The 13,086-nt window shown below is 42.4% G+C and overlaps 1 protein-coding gene across 1 annotated transcript in view; it reads right to left on the bottom strand.

Moving 5' to 3' along the window:
• The window catches only part of Colec12 (collectin subfamily member 12), a 167,428-nt gene extending 154,795 nt beyond the window's left edge, over window positions 1–12,633 (bottom strand). The window contains exon 1 of the mRNA XM_021214468.2: window positions 12,494–12,633. Within this exon, the coding sequence (XP_021070127.1) occupies window positions 12,494–12,500 (7 nt within the window). The 5' untranslated portion in view covers window positions 12,501–12,633. The remainder of the gene's footprint in view (window positions 1–12,493) is intronic.
• Between the last annotated feature and the right edge of the window lie 453 nt (window positions 12,634–13,086).

Raw genomic sequence — 13,086 nt, 5'->3', positions numbered from 1 at the left:
CACTGCTTCCTTCACCCCCTCACTGCTTCCTTCAGCCCTTCATTGCTTCCTTCAGCTCTTGGCCTTGAATTTGTGATCCTCCTGCCTCAGCCTCCTGAGAAGATGGAATTACAGGCCTGTACTACCAGGTTAAGTAGGGTTAATTATCTTAATTGAAACGTTAGTAGTTTAGGACCTCACCATAGCCTTTTGCCCTCTAGAATGTACAAAAATATAAACTATTCATCCTCTTTCCTATGGCTTTTGTCCCAATATTTGCAAGCCCCATCAGCCTTTGAATTTTTCTTTTTCCTGACATTCCTAGATACCCAAACAAGTCATAAGCTTGACTCTATCTATTTGCTAACTAAGTATTTGGGAAATTTTATCAATCGTCTCTTAGGGAAGGCAATACTTAAGGAACTTGTAAGATAGAGGCAGGAGGAACAGACATTCAAGGTTATCCTTGGGTACATAGTGACTATGAGGCCATCCTAGGTGACGGGAGACCCTATCTCCAAAAACCAACCAACCATCTGCAACTAAAAAAACCCAACAACTAAAGAGATAGTTGGCAATAATCAAAGGTATATGGGATGAGGGTGTGGCTCAGTGATAGAATATAGGCTTAGTATGTATAAGGCCTTGGATTTGATTCTCAGCCCCCAAAACAAGCCGAAAGCTATATTATTATTTCAGGAGATTTCTCTTATGTCTTTCCCCAGGACTGAGGATTCAGCCTAGGACAATCATGCTACCTCTGAACTATAGCCTTTGCTTAAAAATACATGAATATGTTTAGAAATACATATATGCATTTACCTGTATGTGATCCTATGTATATGTGTACATATGTATGTATATAAGTATATACATCCATACATATATACATGGAGTTATACTATATGGGGGAAGATGCTCTTCCTCAGGGGCCATAGACTACCTGACAAGATTCCCAGTGCCTTGCATGTTGGTCAAGTGAGTTCAGGAGACTCCCAAAATGATATAGGCTACTGTCCCTGACTTGGCTATGTCCAAGAATTTGAAGGTAATTGCTGAAGATACCACACACTTCAGACAGAACGAGAACTAATCTGGAAGCCTCTTCTTTGAGGACTAGCTCACATAGTATTCGTGATGGCTATTCTTGGTTGTCAACTTGACTACATCTGGAATTAACTAAAACACAAGCAGCTGAGCATCTATGAGGAATTTTGTTTTTCTTAAATTATTTGATGTGCGAAGACCCACTTTTAATATGGATCTTTTGATATGGGAAGATTCACCTTTAATCTGGGTCATACCTTCTGCAATCTATATATAAAGGACATGAAGAAAGAAGCTAGTTCTCTTTGCCTGCTTGTTTTAGCTCTTGCTGGCAAGTCCATTCCTTCACAGCAATGAACCAACTTCTTCGAAAATCTGGCATATATTGAAGACCAGCTAAAACATTCAACTTCGTGGACCGAACTACTTGATTCTTGGACCTTTCATTGGTAGACAGCCATTGTTGGGGACTAGCTAGACCATAGCTTGTAAGCCATTCTAGTAAGTCTCATGTATGTGTTTGTATAATGTGTGTGTGTATGTGTGTGTGTGTGCATGAATGAAAATTCATTCTAGAACTTCTGTTCCTCTAGAGATTCCTGACTACTATGGCATCTAAAGGTGCTATATAAGCAACCAAGAGAGAAAAGCAATCAGTTGCCCCAGCCCCTGTACAGCCTATAAACTACAACTAAGACTGGTCCAGCAAGACATCTCCAATGGTGCAATAGTGGCACTTTTGTTTTGTGGGTAACCAACAGCCATCTAATTGGACGTGGGGTCCTCTCAATAGGAGGAAATTCATGCCTGGTCCTGTAAATCTAACCAAATATACCTGGATGAAATTTTCAGACCCCGAAGGAGAACGTACTAAATCAATGTAATTTCTAACTGTACTCTAAGTATATTCCTTATACCCAAATATAATAGTAGCTCCCTTGAAGAAGTTTCTTTTTGTGATGATGGGGACGATTATAATGACCCATAACTGGTCAAAATGCAGAGAATAAGTGACTCTGGGGTGCCCAACCTCAGTTACTACCTCTATAGCACAGCCCGACATCTAAAGATCTGGGAACATCACAGAAGAGGGGACCAAGATGCCTGCTGTGAGACAGTGTCTTCTAGATATAACAGGAAAGCTGAACCCATGAAATCTCAACAATATATCTACTTAAACAAGAAGACCTGAACAATGACATCAGTTGACATGCCAATATAGATGTGAAAAATTTCACAAGGCCCCATCCCTAGTTGAGAGCTATAGGCAACCAATGGCAATTAAGAATGGAGAATCAGTTTTATCCAGGGATGAGTTACTGAATCCCAAGTGACTAGCCCTAAACACATATGGAAATATGAGCAACACTAAATGGGGTATTGTGTATGGTGTGTGTGTGTGTGTGTGTGTGTGTGTGCGTGTAACAATAATTTTAAAAGATGTTATGAATTTGAGAGAGAGTAGGAAGATGTGAGAAAAGTTAGAGGGGGTAGAGGACAGATGGAAATGATATAAATGCTCATGTATGAAATCCTCCAAAAATTATTTTTAAAGTGTATTGCTTGCCCCGGGTATTTATTATTGTTTTGAAATTAAAGTTTAGATTATTTTAAGTTATATTAAAGCAATATTCTAAACAATTGCCAAGGTTGGTGAAACTTTTTGGGGGTAGTGCTTGTAATTCCTCTTATGAGCACATATGTTCTTGGCAAACACTCTACAAGTGGGATGGCATACCCTCTTTGACTAAATTGCCTAGAGTGGCCTTGAACTTGTGATCCTTCTCCCTTAGTCTAGGAGACAGGATAGATGGCCATACCACCAGGACCTGGGAGAACTTTGAATTTGATCTTCTTATGCCTAGAATATCAATCACACTTGATATCACAGTAGCCCAATTTCACCCTCTACTTTTCTTTGAAGACATTTTCTTCAACAACTTTGTATTTGCCACATTTTTGCCAAAAGTTTAAGTAAGGGTCTACTTGAGCCATGGTTTGAGGATACCATCCACCATGGTGGGAAGGCATGGTCACTCAGCAATTACCAGCCAGAAGACACCAAGAGGTGAAGGCTGACACTTAGCAGTATGCTTTCTCCTCCTCCTCCTCCTCCTCCTCCTCCTCCTCCTCCTCTTCTTCTTCTTCCTCTTCTTTTTTTTTTTTTGTCTTTGTTTTTGTTTTTGTTTTTGTTTTTTGAGACAGGGTCTCTCTAAATCACCCTGGTTATCCTAGACCTCACCAGTCGATCAGGATGGCCTTGAACTAACTGAGACCTGTCTCTACCTCCCAAGTGCTGGCATTAAGAGTGTGGTACCATGCCCAGATTTTGTTTTTTCCTTTCACGTCTCCTGCCATGGAGAGTTGCCCTCTGATTTTAACATGTGTGCCATGGCCTGTGTATTGTGCACATGTATGCATGCACACTCACATGGAAGGAAGGAAGGAAGGAAGGAAGGAAGGAAGGAAGGAAGGAAGGAAGGAAGGAAGGAAGGAAGGAAGGGAGGAAAGAANAAGGAAGGAAGGAAGGAAGGAAGGAAGGAAGGAAGGAAGGGAGGAAAGAAAGAAAGAAAGAAAGAAAGAAAGAAAGAAAGAAAGAAAGAAAGAGAAAGAAAGAAAACAAAGAAAGCTTGCTTAAAACTTTTTAAAATATATATTCTGTCATCATCATTGGACCATGGGAAACTTTTGTTCTTGAGTAAATTGAATGTATTTTCTATTACTATTTTATCAATCAGTTCAAATCTGTCCTCCAAAAGAAAATATCTCTGTCCCTAACCTGTCTACCTAATCCCCACCTAAGGCATACCCTACCTGCTACCCATAATTACAGTTGCTTATGCATTGTCTTAATCTTGCCCACATGCCTGTAAGTTCCTTGGGGATGAGCTTCATTCGTGTTATATGATATTTCTACATTGACTTGCATTGAAAGTACATACCAAATATTTCTTCAGGCGAAAACAGCAACAACAACAACAAAATTCCAACTGGAGCCAGGAGTGTAGCTCAGTGGCAGAGCATCTGCCTAGCATGTTCAGGCTTCTTAGTGCGATCCCAAGTACCACCATTAAAAACAACAAAAACTGGGAACCAGTTAAGACTTGGTAGCCCAATAAACACGAGATACCTTAATGGATAATGGACACTGCTAATGAAACAGACACAATGTCATATGGTTAAAAACTTATTAGACAGTTATATCTGTCTTGATACATGTTGTGATCGTGATTTCTTGGAGGTCATATCCTTAAGCAATTTGGGGAGGGTGTGGTAGTCTGAATGGTCCCCATAGGCTCATATATTAAAATAGTTGGTCTCCAGTTGTTAGAATTGTTTTTGAAAGGTTTAGGAATAATTTGACTTTATTCAAGGAAGTATATTTCTTGGGGAGGTTTCAAAAGCTTAGTACCATTTCCTGGTGTTCTCTCTGCCTCCTGCTTGTGAATCAAGATGTGAGTTCTCAGCTCTCAGCTGTTCCTGTTACCACATTTTTGCTTGGTTATGATGGTCATGGACTGTAGCCCTCTGAAACTATAAACCCAATATAATACTTGTTAGCTTGCTTGCTTGCTTTTTCTCCTCTCACCCCTTACCCTCTCAGTCAGGGTGTTTTCTCTGTGTAGCCCTGGCTGTCTTGGAACTTGGTCTGTAGACCAGGCAGGCCTTGAACCCAGAGATGATCCACTTGACTTTGTCTCTCAAGTAAAAGCTTTCTTTTGCCTTGGTCATAATGCTGTGTTACAGCAGTAGAAAGGTAACAAAGACAGATGGAACAAAACTGGACACGGGAGCAGGGTGGTGGTGCATTTAATCCCTGCATTCAGGAGGCAGTGGCAGGCAAATCTCTGTGAGTTCAAAGACAGCCTGGTTTACAGAGCTAATTCCAGAAGAGCTAGAGCTACACAGTGAAACTCTGTCTCAAAAAGCCAAAACCAAACCAAACAAACCAAAACAAACCAAAACAAACAAACAAACAAAAAAAACAAAAAACAAAACCTGAAACAGAAAAAAACAAAAATAAAAAAACTGGACACTGAATTTGAGACATGTCTCCTTAAAAACATTCTGACATCAGGTCAATGGAACTACTAAGTAGATTAAGAAACCTGTCTCTGAGCCTGACAACCTGAGTCCTAAAATTATCAGGTTCAACTGTTTGGTTCACTAAGCTCTGCCCATATTGTAGAAAGAGAGAATTGAATCCTACAAGTTGCCCTCTGATTTTGACATGTGTGGTCTGTGTGTTATATGCATGTACATACACATGCATGGTCCATGGAAAGAAAGAAAGAAAGAAAGAAAGAAAGAAAGAAAGAAAGAAAGAAAGAAAGAAAGAAAGAAAGAAAGAGAGAGAGAAAGAGAGAGAAAGAGAGGGAGGAAGGAAGGAAGGAAAGAAAGAAAAAGAAAGAAAGAAGAAAAGAAAAGAAAAGAAAAGAAAGCTTTAAACTTTTAAAAAACATTTCTGTCATTATCATCAGACCCATGGGAAATTTTTGTTCTTGGGTAAATTAAATACTCTACCACTATTTTATCAAAAGGGAAATTATACCATTACTCCAATGACAAGTTCCCTGTGTGACTCTGTATTTTGGGTAGGCCTGATTCTGATACCATCACAAGAATGACAATGGAAAGAAATACAGCATCTGAACAGGACACAGTACCAACACAACTTCCCATAGACAGTTCACTCCTGCCCTAGGGCAGTTTCAACACATCTGTAATTTGAAAATTACTTTGAGGACTTGCCTTCAAGGTCCTAACTGTATCACTCAATTAAATTAATATAAAGTTTTCATAACCAGGAATTAAATTACTGTCTGAAGATTGTAATAATACAGTCTTCTATTACAGTAACTACAATAGTGAGTTCTGAACACTGGATACTATCCTGAACAACGGATCTATACTGACATGCTTCATCCGCAAAACAGCTCTCTTGGGTAGACAGCAATTACTGCTCTAGATTCACAAAGAGTCCGAGTTCAGTACCTTTTTGTGTTCACCAGGCACTCTGGTTTCTTAGTCCACACTCTTGTGGCCATCCAGAAACTGCCAGGTTCAATTCTTTGGCTTGCTCAACATAATTATACTTCATGAGTTGGTAATCTTTTAAAGCATGGATCATCTACTTTCAAGCTGGTTGTCTTAACCTTCAAATAATATATCGCTTATTAACAATAGCCAGTTTTGAGCTGGAGAGATGACTCAGCAGTTAAGAGCACTGACTGCTCTTCCAGAGGTCCTGAGTTCAATTCCCAGCAACCATATGGTGGCTCTCAACCATCTGTTATGGGATCTGATCTCTCTTCTGGTGTGTCTGAAGATAGCTACAGTGTACTCTAATATACATAAAATAAATAAATAAATCTAAAAAAACAAAAACAAAAAACAAAACAAAACAAAAAAAAAACAAAAACAAAAAAAACAACCCAAACCCAGCCAGTTTCCTAACAGCACCATCTTAAGAAGGTCAAAGAAATGCTCATACTGCAGTAGAGCCAAATGCTAACTACTTTTTACACAGCATGCCAAACGACCAGCCTCTGAGGTGATGAACATTGCTTCCTAAGACACTGAATTATGGTATAAAGGCATTTAGGAAGCATAGGAACCATGTTCAAAATACCAAGTCCAATGAGTGTGCTTAATTAAAACCTCCTTCCATGTTGAGTGCCATAATTCTATTTTTAAGAGTAGTGATTAAATATTTTTATGATAAATTCTGGGGTTAAGAGTCCCCAGTACCCTTGAGATCTTAAATGTGGAATTACTAATTTCTGCTTACGTTGGCTTTCACTGCTATGTAATTAAAAAACGTCCCCTAAGCAACCAGCAGAGTCTTTTCAACATACTATATTGTTTTTGGCTCTTCAAATGACACCTGTTTAAGTAGAAATCAAATCACTGCTTGATTGAAAGTGTTAGGTTGATGGTATGATTAGCTGAAAACTGTTTTGTCAGCAGTAACAAATGAAACCATGTCTCAACAGAATGTCTACTACTCCTGAGTAACTTTTACAATCCGTCCTTTCAGGGGCCACTGAGCTAGCCACCAAGTCTGTCAACCTGAGTTCAAAGCTTGAGATTCATAAAGTAGAAGCAAAGAACTGGCCGACATAGCATCTTGACAACTCTGCTGATTGCATTCAGACTGTAAGTTTGAAAACTGCTTCCCACTGACCACGTGGGGCCCTTGAACTGAAAGGTCAACCTCTCCAAGCCTGTCTGCAAATAATAAATACGAATAGTTATTAACCTGCAACAAATTACAATGACTACCATGGTTGGAGCCCAAGAAACAATAGATATTACTAACAGGAAAAATAAAAGCCAGGTGTGGTGCATGCCTTATGTCCCAAGCACTTGAGTCTAAGCCCAGCCTGGTCTATAGAGCAAGTTCCAGGACAGGTAATGCTACCACAGAGAAATCCTGTCTCAAAAAAACAACCAAAGGAAGGAAGGAAAGAAGGAAGGAAGGAAGGGAGGGAGGGGGAGGGTAGGGGAGGGGAAGAGAGGGGAGGGGAGCGGAGGGGAGGGGAGCGGAGGGGAGGGGAGGAGGGAGGGAGGGAGAGAGGCACACAGACAACTGGGGGATATTATTAGTACACCAGACACGTATAGGAAAGGGCATCATCTTTGGTATTTCTTTTCCTAGGACCCTGTCCCCTGTCCTCCTACATTGTAGTCACAGCCAAGTCTCTGAAAGCTAAGACGGCCTATGCCTTGTGATGGCACACACTGCCTGTCAGGAAAGCTGGTTTGTCACCACGCTGAGCTTCCTCTCCAGGAACCTCACTCCTTCCTCCAAGTCTGTGTCAGCTTTGCCATCAAGAGGGATGATTCACAATGCCAGGTTTACCCAAGGCCAAATATACTTTTTCTGTTACTAAACTTGAAGATCTGTTTTTGCCACTTGAAAGCTAATACTTTAAAGTCTGTGTAAATACCCTGGCATCAGAAGTTTAGAAATAATATTTTAATGAGAATAGGCATTTATTAGAAAATTAGACACTTGGTTGTAGCCCAGTTAGAAAGTTACCATTCCTGCCACACCATCATTGATGATAAGCCACCATGGCAAAAAGCTGGGGGCCTGGGGCAAGGGAAAACATGGAAATCATGGGGGAAATTGTATGGTAGACCACAGGGAACATCTATACTTAACAATAATTAAAGCTCGGCTTAAGAATGCCAAGTATCCCTAAACTAAAGAAAAGTTAAAAGCATAATTAAGTTGTAAATTAGCTCTGCAAAAGAAGGGCAGCTTGGATGCCCAACTAGCAAAAGAAAAGAGGCCTCACTGCATTTCTCCTTTCCCGCATACAAGGGATGGTTGGTTCATCCCAAGATCCCACAAGAATCTTCGAGAAAGCAATCTGACTGAGTGTGGGAGAAAACTGATGGAGGCAGAAATAGAGCACTGAGCAGTGCACAGGTAAAGTGTTACTAAGTAGTGTTTCACAAATGTGCGTGTGCAGAAGTCAGCGGCTAAACTAAATGTGTGTGTACAGAAGTCAGAGGCTAAACTAAATGTGCGTGTGCAGAAGTCAGCGGCTAAACTAAATGTGCGTGTGCAGAAGTCGGCAGCTAAACTGTGCTACCTGCCTTTTTCTTTTTCTTTTTCTTTTTCTTTTTCTTTTTCTTTTTCTTTTTCTTTTTCTTTTTCTTTTTCTTTTTCTTTTCTTTTTGGAGATAAAGTTTCAGTAGCCCAAACTGACCTCAAACTGCCTGTACAGCACAGGGTGAACAGAACTTCCAATGTTTCTACTTCTACCTTGAGAACCACCACATACTAAGTTTGTCCTTCGGGAGACTTAAAAGGCATTCTAAGTAAGGATTCCACTGCCTAGGCTACATCCCAGCCCCCGAGGACTCATCTGACTGGACAGCTTCTTTGGGACAACTGAGAATCACTGTTTGGACTTCCGTAACCTCATGTGGTGCTGGCTTGGAAACTCATCAATATTTTCAGCATTCAGAACCAGGAATGCAATTTAGTAATGACACACCTATCTCCAAAGGAGTCAGATTCCTCCCTTAAAGAATGTGACTATCCAAAACCACGAGATTTATGGCGCCATGAGATAATTGAAAATGAAATTGGAAACAAACTAAAAAACAAAACAAAACAAAACAAAAAAACAAAACAAAGAACTGTATTTTATTCAGTTTGGGAGATTGTCTGAACATGGAATAAGAGATTTTTTTCTGGAAATATAGAATGATTTCATTATTTTGATACTTGAGACTCCTGGGATGAAAGCAAGAGAGCAGAGACAGATGTTTGCTAAATGCAGCAGCTAGGTGTTGCTCTGAGCCATAGCAGACTGGATAGTACAGGATGGGGTTACTGAAGAGGCTGTCACCAAGGTTTAAGCGATTTAAGCATCAGAATTAGAAAACTGAATATCCTAAATATCATAGAGAGAAGCTCTGATTTTGACGGTTCCCAGAGTTTTTTTTTTTTTTTTTTTTTTAATTAAAGAAGGCTAAAGATGATTTCTTCAGCAGTCAGACATAGTTTCCAAAGAATCAAACCCCAAACAGCAACAAATTACAGGGTGTTCATGCTCCTCGTACAGAATGGTTCTAGGCTATGACTGTGGCTCAATGACAGAAAACATGTTTAAAATGTGGGAGGTACTGGGTTCAAGTCCTAACATCACAATGAATAAATAATACAGCAGGCATGGTAGAGCACACCTATAGTCCTAGCATTCTCAGTGCTGTGGGCTAGAGTCTGAGTCAGACACACAAACAAACTAGGTACCCTACTTTCTATAACTTCCTCCACATGCTTTAAACCATCTTTAAATGACTTAACAATGTCTAATACAAAATCAATATTTCATACATAGTTGCTACACTGTCATTTAGGGAGTAAAAAGGATAAAAGTCTACACCTGTTCAACACAAACTTTTTTTTCCCCAATTACTTTCAATCCTCAGTTGAGTCTTCAGATGTAGAGCTGGTGAGGACAGAAGACTGACCCCAGTGCTTAATAACCTTACTACTTTCATCACTTAGGAAATTTTAAAAGGAAAAATTTAAAAATGTGTAGTCCTGACTAGCAAAGTGTTCACTGCAATTCCTACCAATGCCCCTGCCTCAGTCTCCGGAGTAGAAAAGTCAAATTCCAATGAAGTTAAATGAATTAAGAACCATATGACATCAGCAGGACCCCAAGGACCCTGTTGTTGGGTTAATTACTGCTTATGACTAGGTTATCAGAATAATTACACTGGGCAGGGAGGGGCTGAGTTCAATTCTCAGCACTGCTAAAAAAAGAATACAGTAAGCAAAATGCCAAAATTTTAGCTGGATCTAGTGTTTCAGGCAGAGCACCTGTAATCCCAGAATTCAGGAGATGAAGCTAGGCGGATTGAAAGGTACAGCTGCCTGGGTTATATAAGACCCTGCTGCTATTAATTAAATGAGTTCTTCAAGTAGGATATGGTGACACACCTGTTATCTTAACACTAGGGAGGTTGAAATAAAAGGATCAGGAGTCAGCTTAGGTTATAGAGTAAACCCCTCTAATTAATTAACTAATTAAATAAGATAAAACTACATACAGATTCACCAGTCCCTGGATCCAGTCTCCCTGACAGAGGAAGAAAGTGATGAGGGCTAATGGGCTCAGACCACAAGAGGTAAACTATGAACTTCCAATCTGGTCCCCAGTGTGTTATTAAGTCTCATCCAAAATGCGTTTAAAACCTGTAGTTGTGTTTTGCATTCCAGAGCTGGAATTGATGGAAGTGCAGGCATACCAGAGGTGATGTTGGGGGCGGGGTTGTCTTGCCAAGAATTGAGAAACTGCTAGACTTAACCATTGGCAATAAGTCATAAGGTACCTGTAGCTCCAGTTACTTGGGAGGATGAGTCAGGTAGTTCTCAAGTTCACTGCCTACACTTGCAGACTCTAGATCAGCCTGAATAATTTAGTGAGGCCCTATCTTTCTATCGTAAATTAAAAAGCGGAGAGAAGTAATGGATGTAGTTCAGTGGGAGAGGGCCTAATTTCAGTTCCCGCTTTGGGAGTTAGGGGAACTCTAGCTAAGAAATAGGCATGTTTTCTAAGTTATAAAGAGGGGGCAAGGCAATAGAAACGGAGGCAGCGCGAGAAAGCATATCACAGAGTTTTAAAAGTCTCAAGTCAGCTGGGCAGTGGTGGCGCATGTCTTTAATCCCAGCACTTGGGAAGCAAAGGCAGGCGCCTGGTCTACAGAGTGAGTTCCAGGACAGCCAAGTCTATGCAGAGAAACCCTGTCTCAAAAAACCAAAACCAAAAAAAAAAAAAAAAAAAAAAGTCTCAAGTCAGACAATTGTGGCCTGTTCTGAGTATCCTTTCCTTGGGACAAGCCTCTTAGCACCTGGCTTACAGTCGCGTTCCTTGCAGTTCCCTGCAGTGAAGACACAGGAGAGCCTTTGGAAGGCGATTGCTTCCACAGGACCGGGATCTCCACGTAGTTCAGCACGAACCTCACGGAGCGAAGTTACTTTCCAAGTTCCCGGAGCTCCTAGGGCGCCCCCCTCAGCCTAAGGGATCGCATCACGTAGTCTGGAGCGGCTGGAAACTCAGAAGTCATTTCGCATTCAGCCCTGGACCGCGCAGGGAATGAAACGTTTTACCCCAGTCCCAAATCGGGAACTCCAGCCTTGGGTAAACACTACTCTCGTCAATTTTTAACGACGCACCCCGTCTCCGATGGTCCGACTATAATTATTTATCTCCCACATAAATCACGGTTCTGCTGACAAATCCGCATGTTTCCACTAGACTGAAGATTGCTCCCCACCCCCAGGCCGTGGTCTCCAGATTCTTTTAAAAAGCAAGATAAAATCTGACACTTCAATAAACACGCCTTCAGAGAACATCACCTAGGGGACCAATATCAGCAAGATTTGTGGCATTCCCTGGGCACACGTGGGGACAACTATTCCCTGGGCGGGCGCAGGGAAAGGAACACTTATTTTCCAGTCAGTGGATCCGATGGAGAGAGATGCCAAACGCACTTTCCTAGCCAGCTGAACTCCGCGGGCACCTAATCGTTGCCAGATGTGCCGCGCGCGCACCGAGGACATCCCGAGTCCCGGGAAAACAGCCGGCCTGTGGCAGTGTGACGTCTGAGACCGCGGAAGGGTCATCGGGCGAGGGCAGAGGACCCGGGAGAGTGGCAAGCGCGACAAACCCACTTGGAAGAATGATGATGCCTAAATCTCCTCCGCATGTTTTTTCAATTACAAAGTTGGAAACTGAAATCCGTAAACAACGATTTGGGATTTCTAAAGGACTGAGGAGACAGACGAAAAGGAGAGCGCCTGAGCACTTCCCAACCCCAGCCTCGAGGGCTCTCGCTGTGCGGCGCAGCGTTCCTCGAGTCCGCGGGCGCCCAGGGCGCCCGGGCTACACCTCCGCCGACCTTCCGTGAGCCCCAAAGACGGCTGCCGCCCTACCTTTCATGGTGACCGAGGACACGCTCCGCCCGGAGAAGTCGTACCAGTGTCGCTCACTGCACGCCCATGGCAGCCTTCTGCGTTCCAGTCCTAGCGTCCCGTTCCGCACTCTGCTGCCGCGGGGCCGCCGCGCGCCTCTCACCCCGGGCTGGAGGCACCGCTCCCCCTTGCGCCCCTCCCCCTGGCCGCTTGGCCGGCCGCGCCCACGCCCCTCCGCAACCTTCGCTCCGCCCTCGGCCGCTCTCCCGGCCCTCCGAGGCCGCCCCGCACCCTCGTGGGTCCCTCTTCCTCCAGCCCAACCTGCATTCTAGAGAAATCCGTAGAGCCCCTCTCGCATGCGCGAAAGGCTCTGCTTGCTAGGCTTGTTTCTAGAACGCAGACCATCTCTAGAGTGTTGGGCAGAACGTTGGGGAGCAATGAGACCACAGTAAATTTGTCCTTTTGTCAAAAAACTCATAGAGGTCCTCGAGGTTCGAGTTGGCAAGCGTCTGTGTAAATTGGTCTTGGCTGAAAAGTCCCGCAGAGCGCTCTAAGAACCCTGGATCACCACTGGACAGACATAGACTCTACAGAACGCAGACAAGATTACAACT

This window comes from Mus pahari, chromosome 15 (genome assembly GCF_900095145.1).
Source record: "Mus pahari chromosome 15, PAHARI_EIJ_v1.1, whole genome shotgun sequence".
NCBI classification, from domain to species: domain Eukaryota; kingdom Metazoa; phylum Chordata; class Mammalia; order Rodentia; family Muridae; genus Mus; species Mus pahari.
This window is presented reverse-complemented; position numbering and strand designations above follow the sequence as displayed.